Below are 25,976 nucleotides of genomic sequence, written 5' to 3' on the forward strand. Positions count from 1 at the left end.
CTATCTTGAGCTGCAGCTCTCTCCTTGCTTCATTTATGTTGTTTTTATCAGGTTGAGCACTGCTTCGCTTTTGGGTGAAGACAGGGGAAAAGTAGGTGGTGAGCAGCTCTGCCTTCTCTCTGTCACCCAATAGCATTTCTCCATCTTCTCCATTCAAAGGAATCTCCTACAGTTGTACTTTGGTTTTCGAACGGAATCCATTCCGGAAGTCTGTTTGACTTCCAAAAACATTAGAAAACGAAGGTGCATCTTCTGATTGGCTGCAGGAGTGTCCTGAACTCAGTCAGAAGCCGCGGAAGCCACACCAGACATTCGGCTTCCGAAAAACATTCACAAATAGGAACACTCACTTCTGGGTTTGCGGCGTTCGGGAGCCAAAACGTCTGATTACCAAGGCGTTCGACAACCAAGGTATGACTGTACTTGCTTTTTCTTTCTCTTGCTTCAAACATAGCTGAAGAAACATTTTTTATCAGTTTTAACCTCTTTTGCAAGCCTGAGCTCATTCTGCACTTTAGCCTGCCTGACCTTTACCCTGCAACTGTTGGCTACTTGTGTATATTCCTCCTTTGTGATTTCCCCTTTCTTCCATTTCTTATATATGCCTTTCTTAAATTTCAGCTCATCTGTAAGCTTCTTATGCAATTTTCAAGGGTGCCCCTCACTTTTCTTTTTTGTTGGAATTGTCTGCATTTATGCTTTCAATATTATACATTTAAGAAACTCCTATCTATCCTGGACTACATTCTCTTTGAGTATTTCTGACCATGGGATATCACCCAGTAGCTCTTTAAGATTTTTGAAATCAGCCTCCTTAAAGATGAGAGTGCATGCTCCCCCCCCCCCCTCAGGTCAGCTTGGAAAGCTTGATGCCCAATGGGAATGCTGTTGGCATCTTCACTTAGGAAAAATAGATCCAGATATTGGAAGTTATCCAGGCAAACCAATGTGGGCAAGCGGAAATGCTTTTTTACAGTCAGGCAGGGTTCTATTTCTGAGAGAATGGACAAGGAAGTACATCCTAGGCTTGCTTCCCAGCCCCAATTTGTGCTGTTAATCCATCTTTTTGTTTCCCCATATTAGCTACTCTTATTGGTGCCAGTCATTTTTTTCACTCCCGTAGATTTGTGAGGGCTTCCGTTTACAACATGCATCCTTGCTTTGTGCAGTGCTTTTGTTTCCCCTGTTAATTTCACTTACCTCATTTCCTCTGTTCTTTACACATCATGTTATGATTGTTCTCCCTATTTTCCCACTGCAGGCTACTTTGCTCCTAAAGTGGGCAATGAGTAATGGAACAAAAAAGAACCTTCCAAACTAGACAGAAATGGGTATCTTTTTTATTGTGTTTGTTTTGTTGACATAATTATTTTAGTTTGTGTGCCTCTTAAAAAAATGAGGACTTTGATTTTAACTTTATTTTTAGTGCTTCCATTTCTAGGACTAACCAGGTCTGCAGCACGCATGTATACCCTCCAGCCTTTTGTGACAAAAATTCAGGGCAACCCACCACCACCTATCTTCACTGACCACTTCCTCGCCTGCCCTCCCTACCTCCCTCCTCTTACCTTTGCTGTCTTCATCCTCCTGAAGTGGCCTCCATGAGACGCTGCGCAACCTAGAGTGGCCTCCAGCAGATCACACCAGGCCATGTGGCTTCGGTAGAGCTGCCTGGCCTAGAGCATCCTCCAGGAAGCTTGTGCCAGGCCGTGTTGTGTCAGGAGAAGTGGTGTAGCCTGGAGTGGCCCCTGGGAAAATTGGGGCATCCCGGATTGGTATCAGAAGCCAGGGCAGCTTCTGTAAATTCGGGGTGTCCCAATTAAATCGGGACACTTGAAGGTTCTGCACATGTGGCAAATATTACCTGAAGTATTGTAGTATATGTGACTTGGTATATATGACTTTACAAAGATAAGGCATGCGTGTCTGTACAAGTCATTTGTGACACACCCATTTGTTAATACACAAATCCCTGGCACTTGGTGATGTGGCTCACTAGCTGCCATTCTTTTTAAATTTCCTTCATGTTCCTCAAAGACCTATGCCAGGTCATACAGTGGCTGAAATTGTGAATGGAAAAGTTGACCCACTCCTACTGAGATCTCCTTAGGTAGGGTTGCCATATTTCAAATAGTAAAATTCCTGACACCCACAAAGTTGAGGGGTTTTTTGTTTTGTTTTGTTTTGAAACCGCCAAAATTGTTTCCACTGCTTTTTCTGTCGGGGCTTCCCTGACATTTTGGCAATTCAACAAAATTCCCTAAACACCATTTTTACACCAGAAAATCAGGACATGTCAGGAATTTTCCTGACGTATGACAAACCTTAGGGGGCCTTTGGCAAGCCATTGTTCTCTCTGCCCCATCCCTTACCTGCTCTGCACACAGTGAGGATGATACTGAACATCTAGCTCACTGGGTTCTTGTAAAAATTACCAAGGTAATGGATGAAGTGCATTGAATAAAATGCTATATTATGCTGGAACTACCTGCTATCAAGACAAATCACACATGGACAGACAATCCACCATTTTTTATTCCCCCTGACTTTGAATAGGATAAATTGTGTATTTGGTTTTAGTCTGCAACGTTTCTGAGTAACAAGTTGTTCTGGCCTTCTTTTTCACCTCCCTGATGGTGGGAAAGGGGGCAGTAGGGGAGGAAGGGCTATGGAGATCTCATGAGCACATCAGATGCATAAGGGAGAAGGGCCATCAGCTCTGCCTCCAACAAGATGTGTCCTGTCCCCAAACCTTTATTTACTTGATTTCTCTGTTGGTTTACACATACATGCTCCCAGGTTCCGCCCCTGAGAATATCTTCTCATTGTTTCCGCCCTCATCTTGCTTTCTCATTTCCACCTCCCATTCCCTGGCCCTGCTCCATTCACCAGCCTCTCTCTGGCTGTCCAATCCCCACATCTTATTATTCTCTTGCAGGGGATAAGAAGTGTAAGGGGACGCGGGTGGCGCTGTGGTCTAAACCACTGAGCCTCTTGGGCTCACTGATCAGAAGGTTGGTGGTTTGAATCTGCTTGATGGGGTGAGCTCCCGTTGTTTTCCCCCAGCTCCTGCCAACCTAGCAGTTCGAAAGCACATCAGTGTAAGTAAATAAATAAGTACCATTGCAGTGGGAAGGTAAATGGTGTTTCCGTGCACTCTGGCTTTTGTCACGGTCCTCTGTGCTCCAGTGGTGGTTTAGACCTGCTGGCCACATGATCCGGAAAGCTGTCTGTGGACAAACACCAGCTCCCTTGGTCTGAAAAGTGAGATGAGCACCACACCCCATAATTCCCGTTGACTAGACATACCCGTACGGGGTCCTTTACCTTTTACTTTTTACCTCAGTTTAGTTTTCCACATCAAGCCAAGCTGTGTGCATAGGATCCCCTGCTCCTGACTGCCAAGATTTAGAGGTGGTGTGGTTAACCTGTGTGGCCCTCCTCATATTGTTGGACTACAACTCCTATCATCCCTGGGTCATATCTAGGGCTCTGACTCCTTGTTCTCAGGTCATGGATTCAGATGATATGTCAGACTTGGAGCAGAATGTGCCCTTTGAGCCAGTTTGACATGCCTGCCTCCTCAGGAATCCCAGCACCAGAGGAGCCCATGATGGCAGCTCTTCTGCAGTCAGATGAAGTTCATGGACTTCCACTTCCTCTGCTCCACTGGGCCAGTGGCTCTGAAACAGGCTGGATCACCTTAAGAATTGGACTCATCAGAATTGGGGCTAGCTGCTCAAAGGAAGCTGTCAACCTATTTAAGAGGCTCATCCAAACCTCGGATGTGTCTCCCTAAGTGTGCTGCCTGTCAGCTGTCGGCTTCCCCCCCTACTTGCTTATAATTGTGCTACTCCTTTGGCTTCAGCTTTCTGTAAGGAGCATCTGCTTCAGTTTCCATACCTATCTAGGGGGGATGTTAAATGCTCTCGTGCGGCAGTGTCAATTAAAGAGACATCTGGCACGTTAATTCAGATTGCTATTGTTAAAATTAGCACTTTAATTAAGAAGCTTGAACTTTATTATGCTCATTTAGCAAGTAGATTGCTACTGAAATTTCCAGCACATGTTACTACATTTTAATCTTTAGCGATACTTAATTCAGTTGAATTTAATGGAATCAATTTACATTGGAATATTTGGACAGAACTGCTTTGGAAAATCATACCTAGGGCTGAGGAAATAACTTTGCTTTCCCTTTTTTAACATTCTGGTCAACTCCGGGACTCATTATGGTGTCACAAGCTCCAAGTGGAATATTTCTAACAGATCTGAAGGTCTTGATGCTGATTATTATCTGATTTTATTAAGCAGATTCAAAAAATGTTTCCCTTCAGGCTCTTTCTGTACTACTTTGCTACCACCCAACCAGGGGAAAGTGTTTCCTAGAGACCTGAATGCATCATGCCAAATCAAATTACAAGTTCTATGGCTTTTGTTATACAGTTACAGCTAAATATTTCTGGCAGGCAGAAGTGCCCTTTCCTTATGGAAAGCGGGAGGGGCTGTAGCTCCTTGGAAGAGCCTCTGCTTCGCATGCTGAGGAACCTTTGGATCCACCCTGGACATCTCCAAGCAGTGCTGGGGAAAATGGTCGCCTGCAGTGCTGGAGAGATGCTGCCCCTCAGTGCAGACCATACTGAGCTAGGCAGACAACAGCTTCCTAAATTTATATTTTTCATATCTTATTTGAAGGCGGAGAGGGTGAGGGCAAGATGTTTTTTTAAAATAAAGTTTCAGATAACTTATTGGTCCCATTCACACACAACAGTAAATATTTGGCTTTATATTACATCAGAGCTGGGAACTCATAATTTATTTCACTCAAGCAAACTGCAGTTGGGAAGTGAAGAACAAACATTGGCTTTACCTTGTGGCTTGTTAGGAACAAAACAAATCACTTAAATGTTTTTGGATATAATGTTAGGCCAGGAATCCTTGTTTATTGCTCCCACCTACATTGCAGCAAGAGCATAGAGGGAGCCACGTGTGTGTTTGTGGTACACCATTAAGCATGGAAACAGCTGGGAATCCTCCAGGCAAGCAGATTCTGAGTCATGCTTGAGATTCCCAGAGGGACAGGAGGGATGGTGTACGGGCACAAGCAGGTCCAGTTGTGGAGGAAAATGCTGACTAGATACAGGACTGTCAGGTCCCTGGAGGGAGAGTATTGCAAGAGTCTCAGCACCAGCTTAAATCTTAAATCCCTCCTTATCTGACTTCCCCTCTGTTATGTACTGAGCTTGAATCCTAGAAAAATAGGCTGGTAGGATCCTAGAATGCAACAACCTGATTGGCCAACAGGAGCACCCAAAAGTAGTATATTTCACCACCCACCTTGCTGCAGAGGGAAATCTTAAAAGGAGCATACTCAGGCCTGGGTATGGGTGTAGCCAGGGCAGGACTGGGGGGGGAGCTCCCCCCAATCAAGTAAGTAAATAAAAATACTTAACTAAAAGTAGAAATTGTAGAAAGATTTTGACAGATTTTCCTGAGCACTTGGGTTTGGGGAGCTCCAAGCTGGCAGCATTCTTGGCTCTCCATGGTGGGTGATGGCACCATTGGTGGGATTTGGCTGGCCCTCTGCCCCACTGCCCCAAGGCTGCTGCGCATGTGGTACCCAATATCTGAAGGGGTCCTAATGAGTTGGGGACCTTGTTCAGAGTCAGAATCAAGGAGATTTCTACACCAAGAGAGAGTTCCAGAGTAAACTGTCTTTAGACTTGTTGCAAAAACAGTTGTAAATTCAAATCAACACATTACTGTTAAACAACTAGGAATGCAGTTCAGCTTTTTTTAGGTTCTTGCTTGTTAATTCATGCAAGTCCTTCAATCTGCTTGCTCGCTATGTGAAAATTCACTAATCCAAAGATAAAGAATCATGCCCCGACCTCGCTATACACTTTGCACAATCAGATATCCAAACAGCCAGTTTGCCCACTTCCTTCCTTGCTTGCTTGCTTGAGCTTTGCTGGTTTGCAGCAGCCATATTAGGGCAGAAACCATGTAGGGCTGGGAGAGAGATTCGACAAATCAGCTTTTCCTTTATCTCTCTTTTGCTGGTTGGCTGCAGCTATTTCAGGAAGAAACCATGGAGGGAGGCAGGAGAGAGATTGGACAAATCATGGATTAGAAATGTTCCCGTAGGAATCATAGAAATAGTTGACTCTTTGTGTGAATGCTCGACTAATGAACAATTTCCAAGGAACGCGTTGTGTTAGGGTAGTGGGACCACGTGCAGAGTCCAAGTACTATTCTCCCTCTGGCCCCAGAGAGCCATTTGGATAAGCAAGTTCATTAGGTAAACATTTTGCAGCTTTAGCTGCACAAGTACCTTTTGCACTTGCTACAGTTCTCTGAAAAAAGCAGACACTCTGCAAATGCAAACCACCACATAATATTTTATATACATTGAACATATATCCTTTACATAAGTTTGCACTGAAATCAAGGAGACAAACTAATAATGAGTTTCTATTGAAATCAATAGCATGTAATGCCACCAGCTTCATTTCTATCTAATTGTTTATGATTAATTTTGTGTATATACTATATTTATTAATAATATATATATAATATAAATTCATATGTTTATATATGTTTATATACTATATAATTTTGTTTATATACTAATTTACTAATACTATAGTGTACTTCTGATAATTTTGGAATAATGGATCTCTAATAGCTACTCTTTTTCTTTCTAGTTAACGGTCTACTGACAATTGGATTAGCAGGTAAGAGGTCTAATTTGCATGTTTCTGTTTGCTCTTGTTCCTGATGTCTCTTTTATAAAGGAAACTTTCAAAGTATTGATTTCTGGTGCCTTCACTGGGCTTTTTTGATTATGTGCTGAATTAAAGAAAGATGGCAAACTGATTATATTTCAGGGTGGCAAGCTTGAAGCTTTTACATACAAACTCGAAATGTTTGCAAGACCTGCTTTAGAAACACAATTTCCTCCCTACCTGGAGAGGTAGCATGTGTGAAGTCTGGTATGAAGTGCTCTTTATTTTTTCTATGAGTGCTGTGACTGGGAATTTGACATGTATCTCCATATGCAAAGGAAAAAGGAAAAAGCCAACCATACTTCACAAATGAGGGTTTTCACATTTCATCCTATACAGATTTAATATGAAGCGGCCACAATGATGGGATGGATTGGTGCCATTCCCATAAACAGGTCTTCTTGCATAGAGCTGGAATGGCAAGGTTGTATGACCTCTCTTGCACATAGACACATTCACAAAGAATGATCTGGATTGTTGCATATGCTGAATCAAATGTCACTCAACAGTGACAAAATCATACTATAAAATAAGGGGCCTGATCCTGTTGCTTTTAATGCCTGAATAGGGCAAAACAGTGACTTGAATCCCAGGCAGGGGTGCCGACTTGCCCCCAACATTGGGGGCTTGGTCATGTGATGCTGCCTGGTGTGCGCTGGGTGGGGGCTATCTTTGCTTCACTCGTCCCAGCTGCAGTTCCGCTCCTGGGCTCCCAGGCTGCGGCTGGGAGGAGCAAGTGCAGAGATTGCCCTTTGCACTTGTCCCAGTCACCTCCTGGCTCCTAGGCTGCTGGCCAGAGGCTGGGGCGTGCAGAGGGCACCTGGCAGTGGCAGGAAGTAATAGCCCCCTCAATATTGGAGGGGGTGCTGCCCCCTGCCCAAAAGTATTGGGGGAGCTGACTTATTCAGACTTATTTATAGTGGGGGTTTTTCCTGTCTGTAGATCCACCCCCAATATAAGATAAGAAATCCTACCCTACTGTAGTCTCCAGCTTCTATTAAGGCAAAAATAGACATCATTATGCATTACTTACAGATTTTGGTCAGAAACAGAGTTGTAAACCAGGAGCAGAGCAGAGCACTCTACTGCCTGAGCCTTAAGGAACCAAAATAACCACACTAGAACAATGAAATAGTAACTATGCAGGTCATGGTACATGGTACATCCTGAATGTCTGTATGCACAAGATGGTGGCACATTCACACTCTGCGGCTTTGAGCCCCCAAGAAGGGTGTGTGCTGTTTGGAATAATATGTGTATGGATGTGTTTGCACAATGTGGTGCGAGGAGCGGACTTCACCTACTCACGCATAGAACTGGTAAACATCGGGCTTGCAAGGAAATTAGAGATAATGAGAGGGTTTCAGCAGTCCCACAGTATACCAAATTGCACAGCGAGATCTCCAGGTTCTCCATGGATTGTCATCGGGAGGGGGAAGTGCCAAGAGAAGCGAAAGAGAAAGGAGCGAAAACAAAGGCGAGGGTGCAGAGCTGGTTTGTTGACTCGGCTTTGAAAACAACCCGCTAGACCAGCACTGCCAAGTGTCTTCCTGACTAACATCAGATCTCTCGTCCATAAATTTGACAAACTAGAGTTGCAGATGGCAGTAAGTAAGCTTCTTTGTTAGAGCTGTTTTGCAATTATTACGGAAACCTATTATGGAAACTTTCAGCAATACCAGATGCAGCAGTGGAGCTGACAAACCAAGTAATTTATCGCTCTGACAGAAACAGTAATTTTGGTAAGGCTAGGCGGGGAGGAATCTGAATTTATATACACAGTGGTTGGTGTATTAACAGCAGAGTAGCTCCCTAGATGTGGAACTGATGGTAGTTACATGTAGGCCCCCCTTCATGGATCACTGCCTTGCTGTGGCGAAGGGGCTTGAATAACTCAGAGAAGCTATGAACTATGTCGAGCAGGGCACCCAAGATGGACAGGTCATAGTGGAGAGTTTTGACCAAACGTAATCCACCTGGAGGAGGAACCAGCAAGCCACTCCAGTATCCCTGCCAAGAAAACTCAATGGACAAAGACAACAGACATATAAAAGTTAAGACGCTGGAAGATGAGCCCCTCAGGTCGGAAGGCGTCCAACATGCTACTGGGGAAGAGCGGAGGACAAGTACAAGTAGATTTAGAGCTGATGAAGCAGCTGGGCCAAAGCCGAAAGGACGCTCAGTTGCGGATATGCCTGGAAGCAAAAGGAAAGTCCAATGCTGTAAAGAAAAATATTGCATAGGAACCTGGAATTTAAGAACCATGAACCTTGGTGTCAGGGGCTCAGGAGCAGAGACACAGGGGAGAGAGGAAATGGAGAGTGAAGGGGAGGAATCTGAGGGCAGCGTAGGGGAGTATGACAGTGGCCCGAGAGATTCCATGAGCTTCTCCAGCGATTCAGAAGATTCCCAGAGGGGGGCGCCGATGGCCAGGGCAAGGGGGGTCCCAGGGGGGACACACCAGAAGCAAGGGGCCAGCGGGGACTCCCAAAGCAGCAGCGGGAGATCAGGACCAGTTCCCCCACCAGAGCGGAGTGGGGGGGAAGAGTCCCACGAATCAGGGCCAGCGTCTCCTCCAGTAGGGAGAGAGGATGAGTCAGGGCTGGCCACGCCTCTACCGCAGAGTGAGGGAACGGAGGGAAAGTCAGGTCCAGCTACCCCCCCTGAGGGGGGAAGCAGTGACAGGAGCAGTGAAACGGTCAGGAGAAAGGTTGCCGGCTGGGCGCGCGCGCCAAGTTCAAATGTATAGGACAGCAGAAAACCCGGATTGGGAACCAGGTCCTAAAGCCCGCCGGAGGCAGGGGGAAGACTCAGGGGACTCAGCGTCAGAAGAGTCTAGAAAGGGGAAGACCTCAGCGGACAAGTGGACCCAGAGGAGGAAAGAGCAAAGGAAGAGGTGGAGCAAGGCTAGAGTCTTAAACTGGTGTCGGGGGGAGGAGATTCAGACGGAGCTTCAGCGGTCTAGAGTTCAAGACGTAGAGCTGCGCGCCGCGGCTTTGAAATGGAAACTGAACTTCAATAAAGACTTTTGTATATAACAAGAACTGGCGTTGGTCCTTTGTGAGCTGGGACCTCGGGCAGCTCTGACACTTGGTAAGTTGGATGTGGTCAAAAATGAGATGGCAAGAATAAATATTGACATCCTGGGCATCAGTGAACTAAAATGGACAGGAATGGGCGAATTCAGTTCGGATGACCATCATATCTACTACTGTGGGCAAGAATCCCATAAAAGAAATGGAGTGGCCCTCATAGTTAACAAAAGAGTGGCGAGAGCTGTACTGGGATGCAATCTCAAAAATGATAGAATGATCTCGATACGAATCCAAGGGAGACCTTTTAACATCACAGTAATCCAAGTTTATGCACCAACTACTGGAGCTGAAGAAACTGAAATTGACCAATTCTATGAAGACTTACAACACCTTATAGAAGTGACACCAAAGAAGGATGTTCTTTTCATCGTAGGGGATTGGAATGCTAAAGTAGGGAATCAAGAGATAAAAGGAACAACTGGCAAGTTTGGCCTTGGAGATCAAAACGAAGCAGGGCAAAGGCTAATAGAGTTCTGTCAAGAGAACAAGCTGGTCATCACAAACAATCTTTTCCAACAACACAAGAGACGACTCTACACATGGACATCACCAGATGGGCAGCATCGAAATCAGATTGATTATATTCTCTGCAGCCAAAGATGGTGAAGCTCTATACAGTCAGCAAAAACAAGACCTGGAGCTGACTGTGGCTCAGATCATCAGCTTCTTATAGAAAAATTCAAGCTTAAACTGAAGAAAGTAGGAAAAACCACTGGGCCGGTAAGATACAATCTAAGTCAAATCCCTTATGAATACACAGTGGAAGTGAGGAACAGGTTTAAGGATTTAGATTTGGTGGACAGAGTGCCTGAAGAAATATGGATGGAGGCTCACAACATTATACAGGAGGAAGGAATGAAAACCATCCCAATGAAAAGGAAATGCAAGAAAGCAAAGTGGCTGTCCAACGAGGCCTTACAAATAGCGGGGGAGAGAAGGCAAGCAAAATGTGAGGGAGATAGTGAAAGACACAGGAAATTGAATGCACATTTCCAAAAAATAGCAAGGAGAGACAAGAAGGCCTTCTTAAACGAGCAATGCAAAGAAATAGAGGAAAACAACAGAATGGGAAGAACCAGAGATCTGTTCAAGAAAACTGGAGATATGAAAGGAACATTTCGTACAAAGATTACCATAATAAAGGACAAAAGTGGTAAGGACCTAACAGAAGCAGAAGACATCAAGAAGAGGTGGCAAGAATACACAGAGGAATTATACCAGAAAGATATGGATGGCTCGTATACCCCAGGTAGTGGGGTTGCTGACCTTGAGCCAGATATCCTGGAGAGTGAAGTCAAATGGGCCTTAGAAAGCACTGCAAATAACAAGGCCAGTGGAAGTGATGGTATTCCAGCTGAACTATTTAAATTTTTAAAAGATGATGCTGTTAAGGTGCTACACTCAATATGCCAACAAGTTTGGAAAACTCAGCAGTGGCCAGAGGATTGGAGAAGATCAGTCTACATCCCAATCCCAAAGAAGGGCAGTGCCAAATAATGCTCCAACTACCGCACAATTGCACTCATTTCACACCCTAGCAAGGTTATGCTTAAAATTCTACAAGGAAGGCTCAAGCAGTATGTGGACCGAGAACTCCCAGAAGTGCAAGCTGGATTTAGAAGAGGCAGACGAACCAGAGACCAAATTGCAAACATACGCTGTATTATGGAGAAAGCTAGAGAGTTCCAGAAAGACATCTACTTCTGCTTCATTGACTATGCAAAAGTCTTTGACTGTGTTGACCACAGCAAACTATGGCAAGTTCTTAAAGAAATGGGAGTGTCTGATCACTTCATCTGTCTCCTGAGAAATCTCTATGTGGGACAAGAAGCTACAGTTAGAACTGGATATGGAACAACTGATTGGTTCAAAATTGGGAAAGGAGTACGACAAGGCTGTATATTGTCTCCCTGCTTATTTAACTTATATGCAGAATTCATCATGCGAAAGGCTGGGCTGGATGAATCCCTAGCCGGAATTAAGATTGCCGGAAGAAATATAACAACCTCAGAATGGCAGAAATTGAGGAGGAATTAAAGAACCTTTTAATGAGGGTGAAAGAGGAGAGCGCAAAATATGGTTTGAAGCTCAACATCAAAAAAATGAAGATCATGGCCACTGGTCCCATCACCTCCTGGCAAATAGAAGGGGAAGAAATGGAGGCAGTGAGAGGTTTTACTTTCTTGGGCTCCATGATCACTGCAGATGGTGACAGCAGCCACGAAATTAAAAGACCCCTGCTTTTTGGGAGAAAAGCAATGATAAACCTAGACAGCATCTTAAAAAGCAGAGACATCACCTTGTCAACAAAGGTCCGTACAGTTAAAGCTATGGTTTTCCCAGTAGTGATGTATGGAAGTGAGAGCTGGACCATAAAGAAGGCTGATCGCCGAAGAATTGATGCTTTTGAATTATGGTGCTGGAGGAGACTCTTGAGAGTCCCATGGACTGCAAGAAGATCAAACCTATCCATTCTTAAGGAAATCAGCCCTGAGTGTTCACTGGAAGGACAGATCCTGAAGCTGAGACTCCAATACTTTGGCCACCTCATGAGAAGAGAAGACTCCCTGGAAAAGACCCTGTTGTTGGGAAAGATGGAGGGCACAAGGAGAAGGGGATGACAGAGGACGAGATGGTTGGACAGTGTTGTCGAAGCTACCAGCATGAGTTTGACTAAACTGCGGGAGGCAGTGGAAGACAGGAGTGCCTGGCGTGCTCTGGTCCAGGGGGCCACGAAGAGTCGGACACGACTAAACGACTAAACAACAACAACAACAACAACAACATGTAGGCCATTAAATCTGCCTAGAGAAGTAACTGTGATAATTATCATAACCGCTTACATTCCACCTGATGCTAATGTCAGAGCAGCATTTTCTAAACTATATGACGTTATACCTTTGTTGTTGTTGTCATACCTAAGACGTCATACCTAGGCAGCAGCAAATCCATCCAGAGGGCGTCCTTGTTGTGGCAGGGGATTTCAATCAGGCCTGCCTGAAGACAGTTTTTCCTAAGTTTGAACAGTATGTGAATTTTGCCACTAGAGGGAAGAATATTTTGGACTGTGTGTATTCCAATCTGAAGCAGGCATACAGGGCAATTTCCCTCCCCCACGTAGGTTCATCTGACCATTCTTCACTTTTTTATGTCCAAAGTATATCCCTCTTAGGAGAAGAATTCAGCCAGTTATAAAAAACAGTTAGAATCTGGCCAGAGGGCGCTTTCAGTCAGCTCCAGGATTGTTTTGAAAGTACTGATTGGAGCGTGTTTGAACATCAAAATCTGCACAGATACACAGACGCTGTACTTTCTTACGTTAAAGTGTGCACTGATAATGTAACAATGGAGAAGTGCATTAGAGTCTATGGGAACTGCAAACCTGAAGTAAGGTTGGGATACTGAAAGCTCGGGATACTGCCTTCAAGGCAGGGAACATAGATATATACAGAGGGGCAAGAATATAGCTCAGGAAAGGCATTAAGGCGGCAAAACAACAATATAAGCTTAAGGTGGAGAATTGCTAGCCGTTAACAACACGAAACAAGTGTGGCAGGGACTGCAGCATCTAACCAACTATAAGGGCAATACGAGGAACACAGTTAAGGCCGATGATTTCTTGGCAGAGGAGCTGAACATATTCTTCGCCCACTATGAGGTAAAAAGATCAGGTATCAAAGGTACTAGCAGAAGAAATCCATAAAGATCAAGCGGGCTTTCTCCCGGGGAGACATTTGTCGGACAACACGAGGAATATAATTAATATTTTAGAAAAATTATAAGTGAAGATTAATACTAAAGCAGTTTTGATATTTGTGGACGCGGAGAAAGCCTTTGACAACTTTTCATGGAGTTTTATGAAGAAAAATTTACAGGGAATGGGGGTAGGCCAAGGTTTTGAAAACGGTATAGGTGCAATTTATTCAGAACAAAAAGCTAAATTGATTGTGAACAATGTAGTTACAGAAGAGTTTAAGATTGAGAAAGGAACACGACAGGGGTGCCCAATCTCTCCATTGCTTTTTATATTGGTCCTGGAGGTTTTGCTAAATATGATTAGAAAGGACCAATTGGTTAAAGGTATTCAAGTCGGAGCTAAACAGTACAAACTGAAAGCATTTGCTGATGATTTGGTATTGACATTACAGGAGCCAGAATCTAGTACTAAAAGAGTATTGGAATTGATTCAAGAATTTGGTCAGGTTAGAATCATAGAATCATAGAGTTGGAAGAGACCACAAGGGCCATCGAGTCCAACCCCCTGCCAAGCAGGAAACACCATCAGAGCACTCCTGACATATGGTTGTCAAGCCTCTGCTTAAAGACCTCCAAAGAAGGAGACTCCACCACACTCCTTGGCAGCAAATTCCACTGTCGAACAGCTCTTACTGTCAGGAAGTTCTTCCTAATGTTTAGGTGGAATCTTTTTTCTTGTAGTTTGGAACCATTGCTCCGTGTCCACTTCTCTGGAGCAGCAGAAAACAACCTTTCTCCCTCCTCTATGTGACATCCTTTTATATATTTGAACATGGCTATCATATCACCCCTTAACCTCCTCTTCTCCAGGCTAAACATGCCCAGCTCCCTTAGCCGTTCTTCATAAGGCATCGTTTCCAGGCCTTTGACCATTTTGGTTGCCCTCCTCTGGACACGTTCCAGTTTGTCAGTGTCCTTTTTGAACTGTGGTGCCCAGAACTGGACACAGTACTCCAGGTGAGGTCTGACCAGAGAAGAATACAGTGGCACTATTACTTCCCTTGATCTAGATGCAATACTCCTATTGATGCAGCCCAGAATTGCATTGGCTTTTTTAGCTGCCGCATCACACTGTTGGCTCATGTCAAGTTTGTGGTCAACCAAGACTCCTAGATCCTTTTCACGTGTACTGCTCTCAAGCCAGGTGTCACCCATCTTGTATTTGTGCCTCTCATTTTTTTTGCCCAAGTGCAATACTTTACATTTCTCCCTATTAAAATTTATCTTGTTTGTTTTGGCCCAGTTCTCTAATCTGTCAAGGTCGTTTTGAAGTGTGATCCTGTCCTCTGGGGTGTTAGCCACCCCTCCCAGTTTGGTGTCATCTGCAAATTTGATCAGGATGCCCTTGAGTCCATCATCCAAGTCGTTGATAAAGATGTTGAATAAGACGGGGCCCAAGACAGAACCCTTTGGCACCCCACTAGTCACTCTTCTCCAGGATGAAGAGGAACCATTGATGAGCACCCTTTGGGTTCGGTCAGACAGCCAGTTACAAATCCACTGAGTGGTAGCATAGTCAAGACCGCATTTTACCAGCTTCTTTACAAGAATATCATGGGGCACCTTGTCAAATGCCTTGCTGAAATCAAGGTAGGCTACATCCACTGTGTTCCCTTCATCTACCAGGCTTGTAATTCTGTCAAAAAACGAAATCAGGTTAGTCTGACATGACTTATTTTTCAGAAATCCATGCTGACTATTGGTGATCACAGCATTCCTTTCTAGGTGCTCACAGACTGTTTGCTTAATGATCTGCTCCAGAATCTTCCCTGGTATTGATGTCAGACTGACTGGGCGGTAATTATTTGGGTCCTCTCTTTCCCCCTTTTTGAAAATAGGGACAGCATTTGCCCCCCTCCAGTCTGCCGGGACTTCGCCTGTTCTCCAGGAATTCTCAAAGATGACTGCCAGTGGTTCTGAGATCCCATCTGCCAGTTCTTTTAATACTCTTGGATGCAGCTCATCTGGCCCTGGAGACTTGAATACATCTAAACTAGCCAAGTATTCTTGTACTATCTCCTTAGTTATTCTGGGCTGTGTTTCCTCTGCTGAATCATTTGCTCCAAATTCTTCAGGTCGGGCATTGTTTTCTTTATTGGAGAAGACTGAGGCAAAGAAGGCATTGAGGAGTTCAGCCCTTTCTGTGTCCCCTGTTTGCATTTCACCATCTTCTCCTCTGAGTGACCCCACTGTTTCTTTCTTCCTTTTGCTACGAACATACCCATAAAATCCTTTTTTGGTGCTTTTAACCTCTCTAGCAAGCCTGAGTTCATTCTGTGCTTTAGCTTTTCTGACTTTGTGTCTACACGTGCTGGCTATTTGTCCTCTTTTGTGGTTTCCCTCCTTTTCAATTTTTTGTACACATCCTTTTTTAATCTTAACTCAGTTAAAAGTTCTTTAGATAGCCACCTTGGCTTCTTTAGGCACCTTCCATGTTTCCGTCTCATTGGTATTGCCTGAAGTTGTGCTTTTACTATCTCCCTCTTAACAAACTCCCAGCCATCATGAACTCCCTTTCCTTTTAGTATTACTGTCCATGGGATCTCACCCAGCACTTCCCTAAGTTTTATTTAAGTCAGCTTTCTTAAAGTCAAGAAATTGAGTCCTAGTATGCTTGGCTGCTCCTTTCCGCTCTATAGTAAACTTCAGAAGAGCAAGATCACTTGCGCCTAATGATCCTTCCACTTCTACCCCACTAACCAGGTCATCAACATTGGTTAGGACCAGATCTAAAATGGCTGTTCCTCTTGTTGCTTCTCCCACTTTCTGGACAACAAAGTTGTCTGCAAGGCCAGTGAGGAATCTGTTTGACCTTATGCTCTTGGCTGAGTTTGACATCCAGCAAATATCCGGGTAATTGAAGTCCCCCATTACTACTATCTCCCTTCCTTTTGCATGCTTGCCGGATTTAAGTTGAACAAGCTGAAAACTAAGGTCTTAGAGAAAAGACTAAGGTCTTAGAGAAAAATTTAACAGAGATTGAGAGAGAGAGGTTTCAGAAGGAGACAGGACTAACATTGGTCAAGAAGGTGAAATACCTAGGGGTTAACATGACTGCTAAGAATGTGAATCTATTTAAAGACAATTATGAAAAATGTTGGACGGAAGTGAAAAAGGACTTAGAAATATGGTCAAATTTGAAGTTATCATTGCTAGGCCGCATTGCTGTGATAAAGATGAATGTGTTGCCATGGATGTTATTTTTGTTTCAAACATTGCAAATTTTGGATAAAGTGGACTGTTTCAAGAAGTGGCAGAAAGATATCTCTAGATTTGTCTGGCAGGGCAAGAAGCCTCGAATAAAATTTAAGATATTAACCGATGTTAAAGAAAGAGGTGGATTTGCCCTGCCAGACCTTTGGTGCCAAAGAAGGACAGAACTTTCTTTATGTATGCAACAACAGCAGCAAGAATACTCATCGCGAAGTATTGGAAGACACAAGATTTACCCACCTGGGAAGAATGGCAGATGAAAGTGATGGACTATATGGAACTGGCGGAAATGACTGGCAGAATCCGAGACCAAGGTGAAGAGTCGGTGGAAGAAGATTGGAAAAAAATTAAAGTTTATTTACAGAAACATTGCCATTTTAAGGAATGTTAGAAGGTTGTTGGAATGAAGTAATGTGGTTTTAGCAGAAATGATATAAAGGATTAGGTTAAAATTGATTTATTAATTGGTGAAAGACGAGAATTACAGTATATTAAGATAAATTATTAGGATAAAAACAAAGCTGGAAAGGATTTGCTGAAACATCTAACTGAACTAGAATACAAAAAAGGGAGGTGTGAGGAGGTCAAGGAAATAAGTAAAGGAAAGAAAGCTATGTAAAGGTCTGATCTTTTTTTTTTAATTGTTTGTTTGTATTTCTTATGTCTTTTTATTTTTATTTTTTATTGTTCCTTTTTGTAATCTTCAAAATTTGAATAAATTTTTTTTATATATATATATAAAAAGATCAGGTATCATAGCTCCTGCCGCCAGCCTACAAACTCTCAGCCACTTATTCTATATGACCATCAAGTGAAAGCTACATTGAGGGCGGTGAATCCCAGTAAAGCTGCTGGTCCAGATGGGGTGCTGGGGATAGTGGTAAAAAATTGTGCCAATCAACTAGCAGGGGTCCTGACAAGGATTTTTAACATCTCTCTGCAAACGGCTTGTGTTCCATCATGTTTGAAAGCAGCCACCATTGTCCCAGTCCCAAAGAAAACAGCAACTAACTGCCTAAATGACTACAGACCTATTGCATTAACATCTGTAGTGATGAAATGCTTTGAGAGATTGGTCCTTCAACACCTTAGGACATGCTTTCCACTGGATTTTGATAAACATCAGTTCGCCTTTAGGAGAAATAGGTCAACAGATGAAGCCTTTCACCTTGCAGCGAGTCATCTGGAGAGACTGGGGAATTATGTTAGAATTTCATATTAGAATGTTGTTTATTGATTAAAGCTTGGCTTTTAATACCATCCTTCCAGACATTCTTATCAAAAAGCTGATGGAAGTAGACCTTTCTTCTACCATCTGTGACTGGATTAAAGACTTATTGAGGGATCAGACACAAACAGTGAGGATTGGGCCTGTTACATCTAACTCCCTGAAGCTCAGCACTGGCACCCCACAGGGATGTGTGCCAAGTCCCTACCTCTACTTGTTGTATAAATATGACAGTATTTCATCTGGACTTCCGGGTTAGCGCCATCGACTAATGGCGGATTCCCTCTGAGCTCCGGCTCCGCGGGATCGGGTCTTGCCGCTGCAGCGACGCGGGGACCCTTAAAAATCACAGGCGTAGATGCCTGTGAGCGTGGTGACTCGGCGGGCACCATTTGCGCCCCCCCCAACTGCGAAGGAGCCTTATTAAAGGCTCCGGAATGGGGACGGGGTGCGGCGCGGTGCTGAGAGTAGACTGCTTCTTCTGTGGAGTGAAGCCGCAATGCCATTGTCGGAGAGCGCTGACTTTTTCTTTTGAACAATTGGACTCTAAAGCAACAACCCGTGAGTAGTACGTAAATTGGGATTTTAAGGAAATTTTGATGAATTAGGCACGAGTGGGGAAGGTTTAAAAAGGAAGTCCGCCCCCCCCTTTGTAAATAATTTAAAGCAAAGGACCTGCTAACTAAGGTCGAGAGAATCCTTTTTTTCTTTCTTGTAAAAGACTTTAATTTCACGATTTGGTATTATAAGAAATTTTACTGGAGGATGAAGAACTATTTTGGGAGCTGAAGTTCCACCCCCCCCCCCGACCCGGGAGTGTCCCACGAGAGAGCCTGTTGACGAAGTATTGAAGAGTTTGACACCTGTCAAGTTAGCTGTCAAGACGGAAAAAGAGAACTTTGTTTCTGTTGCTTCTGCTGGCTATATTTGTTACAATTTGTTGAAAATAAGGAAGGGTTGATACAAACTAACTTGTTTTTTTGGATTTAAGCTGAAAGGAACATTAAGGAACCAAAGCCCCTCTAGAGGAGGTTTAGGGACATTACAAAAATGGCTGGAGGAGGGAAAATTCAGGCTGAATTGGATAGAGCATTTGTTCTCTTGGGAAAGTTACAAGGCCAAATCGATGTTTTGGCTACAAATGTTACAACTCTGGACATAACAGTAAATAATATTGTTGAATTTGATAAGGATTTGAAACAGGAAGCCTATTCAATTGGACAAATAGAGAAACTTGAGAGCTTTGAGAACATGGAAAAGGAGACATATGTTGCCCCTGAAGAGAAGGAAGGAGGAGCTGTAATTCTGCAGATGTCAAAGGAGAGCTGTAATTTGAGGCCTGACATGATGGCAGCAAAGGAAAATAAAAACTTGATGTGGAAAGTCTGGCCTGAATTGGAGAGTGAAAAATTGAGAGATCTCCTTATGTGGAGATCTGAAGACCGAAGGATTATAAATTTGATTAAGGTGGAAGTTGGAGCTTTGGGGACATTTGGACTGGAAAGGAGTATGAAACAAGAGTTGGAATACCCCATAGGCTTTACTTCTAAGTATGGAGGTCTGGCTGGAAGAAACATGGATCCTGTTGGGCCGGAGCATCTCCGAGATTTGGGGTTCAACATTAAGGACTATCAAAAAGGCCGGCAGAGAAGAACTGAGAGAGATTTAAGAGCCTCAGGCGTGAGATCTCCAGGCTAATAGTATATTGAGACTGATGGACACTTGCTGGGGACTGAAACCAGGAAGGGGGTGGGTGGAGTTTGGGAATCCAAAGGGTATATAATTATAATTTGTTTTGTTTTTATTCTGTTTTGTTATGCGTATGTGTCAGAGCTGCCTCTAGGTCCCAGCTCACAGAGGACCAACGCCCGGTTGATGTAATGTACAAAAGTCTTTATTGAAGTTTAGTTTCCATTTCAAACCCCAGAGCGTGCAGCCCTACGTCTTGGCTCTAGATCGGCGAAGTCCCCTCTGAGTCACTACCCCTTCCGCACCAGTTTAAGATCCTAGCCCGGCTCCACCTCCTGCGCTGTTCCTTCCTCCTCTGGGTCCTTCTGCCCCCTGGGGTTTCCTCCTTCCTGGATTCTTCTGACGCTGACCCCCCTGAGTCTTGCCCTTCCTTCCGGCGGGCTTTAGGACCTGGCTCCCTCTCCGGGCTACCTGCTGTGCCGCTCGCCTGTACATTTGAACTTGGCGCGCGCGCCCAGCCGGTGACTTTCCTCTTGACCGTTTCCCCGCTCTCCGATGGAGGCGTGGTCAATCCTGACTCATCTCCTCTCTCTGGTGGTGAGAACACTGGTCCCGATGCCTGGGACTCCTCCCTCCCACTGCGCTCTGGTGGGGAAGCTGGTCCTGATTTCCAACTGCTGCTCAGGGAGTCCCCGCTGGCCCCTTCCTTCTGGGGTTTCCCCCTTGGCACCCCCCTTGCCCTGGCCATCGGCGCTCCTTTCTGTGAATCTTCCGATTCGCTGGAGAGACTCGTGGAATCTCTCTGACCACTGTCACTTCCTACACCCCCCTCGGATTCCTCCTCCTCGCTCTCCATTTGCTCCATCTCCTGTGTCTCTGCTCCTGAACCCCTGACAGTATGAAAATTGGGAAAGTCGTGGAAGGGAATTTTGGTCGACTTTAGGGAAAATGTTTAAGAATGAGTATTGATGTATAATTATTGATGTTTAAGTTTGGATAAGCTAAAACTGGTCTTTAAAATGATCTAAATTAAATGAAAATAAGGTTTGTAAAAATAAATTGAGGAAATGGATGAAAGAGAAAAAATAAAATAATAACATGTTAAAATAAATTATCAAGTTAAAGTTGAGAAATAAGTAAAAAGGATTTGCTGAGCTAATAATTTGAATTGGAATACAAGAAGGGGAGGTGCGAGGAGGTCTGAGAAGCAAGTTAAAAGAAAATAAGCAATTGAAATTTTATGTGTTTTTAATTGTTTTTAAGTTTTTAAGTTTTTGTATTTTTGTCATTTTTTTGTTTATTTTTGTTTTTGTGTTGTTATTGAAAATGCTAATAAATATTCATTTGAAAAAAAATATGACAGTATTTCATCTGATCCACCCACTGTAATTATTAAGTTTGCAGATGATACTACCATAATGGGTCTAATTACAGGTGGAGATGAATCAGCGTACGGGGGGAGGTTCAAAAAGTATCTACATCCGGGTCAGCAACCTTTTTCAGCCATGGTCTGGTCCACCGTCCCTCAGACCATGTGGTGGGCCGGACTATATTTTGAAAAAAACAAAAACAATTTCCTATGCCCCACAAATAATCCAGAGATGCATTTTAAATAAAGCACACATTCTACTCATGTAAAAACACCAGGCAGGCCCCACAAACAACCCAGGGATGCATTTTAAATAAAAGGACGCATTCTACTCATGTAAAAACACGCTGATTCCCCAACCGTCCGCGGGCCGGATTGAGAAGGGTATTTCAAAAAAAAAAGAAAGAAACTAAATTGGAAATTTGAAAACAGAAAAGGGAGATGTGAGGAAGTCCAGAAAGAAAGCTGTATGAAATTAAGAACTGAACCTTTTAATTTTGTTTGTTTTTTGTTTTTTATTGTTTATTGTTTGTTGTTGTGTTGTTTTGTTTTCTGCGTTATTATAAAAATTGTTGAAACTTTAATAAAAATTATTAAAAAAAAAAAAAAAAAAAGGAGAAGGTGATTGGGCCGCATCCGACCCTCGGACCTTAGGTTGCCTGATCTACCCTGATTCTTCAAACAGCTCTCGTTTATTCAGAGGCCAGAACAGAACTGAGCTGAAGGGTTCAGTCAGCCTGCTTATATAGAGCTCCAGTACACATAATTGTAACAACTTTCTAAAACTATCCAATCACTGAACGTCACTTTCGATCCCTTATTTGCATAACTATCTACAGTATCCCCCTGCTGGCCCAGGGTGAGAACTTCAGTACATAACACCCCTCCCCACCGAGATAAGGCGTTAGTTACAATTGTAATGGTTTCTTTATATACAGCACTACACGTAATGGTTCAATTAGGCAAAAAAGCATATCGGTTACATTTCACATACTTCCATTAGACCAACAGTATTACATGTCCAACAACATAGTCCTTTAAATAAGTTGGGCGCTTGGAAACTCTGCCAGATTGCCGGGGAGCGGTACCCAGGTCCGGTGGGCTGCCCGATTCTTGCTGAGCCTGTGGCATGACCCTAGGTGGCATTGAAACCAAGTCCCCTGGATCTGCTGCTGTGGGTGGAACCTCCGCAAGTGGAGTTGGCGGAATGTCAGGCACGGCAGTGGTCTGAGTCTGTGGGAAGTCTGGCAGACCCTCTGAAGCGGCTTGGTTCGGCTCCACGCCGGCAGTTTGCGAGAGAGGTGTAGGTGGAGCCTCACCATCTGTAAGTGTCTGTTCCGGAACCATGAGCGCAGTTGGGGGCACTGCAGTAGTGTCCAAGTCCCCAACCCTGCGCCTAAGCTGGTTTATGTGCTAGTGCTACAAACGTCCGTCTTCGAGTGCCACCTGGTATGAGCGAGGTCCAGTGACTCCCACTACTGTGGCTGGCACGCAAGGAACCCCCACAAAGTTCCGGGCAAAGATCTGGTTTCCTGGAACAAATGACTGTGGCATGTTGGCACAGCCTGGGGGTTCGGCCATGGCAAAGTTTGGGTGCAGCCGGTCGAGCGGAGACCTGAGGCGGCAGCCCATAAGCAGTTCAGCAGGACTCCACCCTGTGGTCGCTTGAGGGGTGATGTGTTGTATGAACAAGTATTCAGCAACCCGCTCGTGCCAGTCTCCCTGGTCCAAGCGTGCCAGTGCCTCTTTTGCCGAGCGCACCATTCTCTCCGCTTGCCCGTTGTTGGATGGATGAAATGGTGCCATTAGGGCATGGCGGATGCCCAGTCCCAAAAGGTATCACTCAAAAGTGCCTGAGGTGAACTGCGGTCCGTTGTTGGAGACGAGGACATCAGGACACCCATGCGTCGCAAAGAGGCCTCACAGCACCCGGATGACTGCCTAGGTAGTGGTGGAGGGCATCAGGGCCACTTCTGGCCATTTGGAATAAGCGTCCACTACTACCATAAAGGTCCGGCCGCGAAAGGGGCCGGCCAGATAGATGTGCACCCTCAACCAGGGTGTCTTTTTTTAAAAATATATTTATTAAAAGTTTTTAATTACAATACAAATAAATAAAACACAGTAATACATCTCATAACACATTTTCTTATCATCTTTGGACTTCCTCGCATCTCTCACTCCTGCGTTCTTAATTTAAAAATTTAATCCAGCAATTTATCACCCTGTTTCTATTCTTTAATAACTAATCTCCAGATGTTATTTCACACATTTTATCTACACTTGTTTGAAATCTTAAACAATTTTAAATTTAACCTAATCATTGTCAAATTTAAACTTCTCTTCATAAATCACATCATCTATTTTAATGGTGCCAAGTTGTTTATGATCTAGCCTCCAGCTTAACATTCATACAGTTTATAATGTTTTTGCAAGTAAGTCTTGAATTTCTTCCAGTCCTCCTCTACCGTCTCCTCTCCCCAGTCTCGGATTCTGCCAGTCATCTCAGCCAGTTCCATGTAGCCTATCAGTTGCGTCTGCCATTCTTCCAGTGTGGGTAAATCTTGGGTTTTCCAATGCTTAGCAACGAGTATCCTTGCTGCTGTTGTTGCGTACATAAAAAAAGTTCGATCCTTCTTTAGCACCCTCTGGCCGACTATGCCCAAAAGGAAGGCCTCTGGTTTCTTAGTGAAGGTATACTTAAATACCTTTTTCAGCTCATTATATATCATTTCCCAGAAATGTCCACCAGAGGTGAAAGAATGTTCCTTCATTTCCTTTACATTTCCAACATTTGTTATCAGACAAATGGTATATTTTTGCAAGTTTAACTGGGGTCATGTACCATCTATATATCATTTTCATAACATTTTCTTTCAAAGCATTGCATGCAGTGAAATTCAACCCAGAGGTCCACAACCTTTCCCAGTCCTCAAACATAATATTGTACCCAATGTCTTGTGCCCACTTTATCATAGCTGATTTTACCATTTCATCTTGTGTATTCCATTTTAACAGCAAGTTGTACATTCTTGAAAGTACTTTGGTTTTAGGCTCTAACAATTCCGTTTCCAGCTTCGATTTTTCCACCTGGAATCCTAACTTTTTGTCTAGTTTAAACACTTCTTTAATCTGAGCATAGTGTAGCCAATCTCGCACTTTATCTTTCATTTTCTCCAAACTCTGCAATTTCCAGTTATCTCCATCTTTCTCTAATATTTCCCAATACTTCGGCCAATTGGCCTCCGTATTGAGTCTTTTCCAGGCCTTAGCTTCCAATGGTGAGAGCCACCTTGGAGTTTTATTTTCCAGTAAGTCTTTGTATTTTGTCCAGACATTAAACACTGCTTTTCTGACAATATGGTTCTTGAAGTTCTTATAAATCTTAACCTTGTCATACCATAGATATGCATACCAACCAAAAGCGTTATCAAAACCTTCCAAATCCAGAACATCAGTGTTTTCCAGAAGCAGCCAATCCTTTAACCAGCAGAAAGCTGCTGATTCGTAATACAGCCTTAGGTCTGGCAGGGCAAAGCCCCCTCTTTCTTTAGCATCAGTTAATATCTTAAACTTAATTCTGGGCTTTTTGCCCTGCCAGACAAATTTAGAAATGTCTCTCTGCCACTTCCGGAAGCACTCTGTTTTGTCCACAATCTGTAATGTTTGAAACAAAAACAACATTTTTGGCAATACATTCATCTTTATAGCAGCAATTCGGCCTAACAAGGAAAGTTTCAGTCTTGTCCAACTTTCTAAGTCTCTTTTAATTTCTGACCAACATTTGTCATAATTGTCCTTAAATAGACTCAGGTTTTTTGCTGTAATGTTTACCCCTAGGTATTTTACTTTTTTAACCACATTTAACTCTGTCTCTTTCTGAAACTGTTCTGACTCTGAATCTGTCAAGTTTTTTCCCAATACCTTAGTTTTCTGCTTGTTTAATTTAAATCCCGCCACCCGACCAAACTCTTGAATCAATTGTAATACTCTTTTCGTACTAGATTCTGGCTCCTGCAGGGTCAAAACTAGGTCATCTGCAAAAGCTTTAAGTTTGTATTGTTTCGCTCCGACCTGAATTCCTTCAACCAACCGGTCCCCTCTAATCATATTCAAGAGCACCTCCAGAACAGAAATAAATAACAATGGGGAGATAGGACAGCCTTGTCGTGTTCCTTTTTCAATTTTAAACTCTTCTGTTACCACATTGTTAACTATCAATTTAGCCTTTTGTTCTGAATAAATTGCATCAATCCCGTTTTCAAAACCCCGTCCCACTCCCATCCCTTCCAAATTTTTCTTCATAAATTTCCAGGAAATATTATCAAAGGCCTTCTCCGCATCTATAAAAATCAACACTGCTTTTGTATTGATATTTGTTTGCAAAAGTTCCAAAATATCAATAATGTTCCTTGTGTTAGCAAACAAATGTCTACCTGGGAGAAAGCCTGCCTGGTCCTTATGAATTACTTCATTTAAGACTTTTTTAAATCTACTTGCCAAGATATCTGCAAAAATTTTGTAATCCACATTTAAAAGGGAGATGGGGCGGTAGTTCTTCAACTGTGTCTTTTCAGTTTCTGATTTTGGTATCAATGTGATAAATGCTTCTTTCCACGATTCTGGCGCCTTCTTCCCCTCCAGAATTTCGTTGCTGACCTCCATCAATGGTTGTATCAAATAGTCTTTCAGTGTCCTATAATACTTGGAGGTAAGCCCATCTGGCCCTGGAGATTTGCCCAGTTGCATGTTCTGAATGGCTTGTTCAATCTCTTGTCGTGTTATTTTACAGTTCAGGATTGATCTATTTTCTTGTGACAATTTTGATAGTCCATTCT

At 43.5% G+C, this 25,976-nt stretch overlaps 1 protein-coding gene across 1 annotated transcript in view; it reads left to right on the plus strand.

The window, feature by feature from the left end:
• Nucleotides 1-218: 218 nt before the first annotated feature.
• The window catches only part of RAMP3 (receptor activity modifying protein 3), a gene marked incomplete at its 5' end in the record, with an annotated part of 70,978 nt that continues 45,220 nt past the window's right edge, over nucleotides 219-25,976 (plus strand). Inside the window, 2 exons of the mRNA XM_081867414.1 lie at nucleotides 219-411; nucleotides 6,708-6,737. Coding sequence (XP_081723540.1) covers nucleotides 219-411; nucleotides 6,708-6,737 — 223 coding nt within the window. The remainder of the gene's footprint in view (nucleotides 412-6,707; nucleotides 6,738-25,976) is intronic.

This window comes from Podarcis erhardii, assembly GCF_964252035.2.
Source record: "Podarcis erhardii genome assembly, chromosome: 6".
NCBI lineage: Eukaryota > Metazoa > Chordata > Lepidosauria > Squamata > Lacertidae > Podarcis > Podarcis erhardii.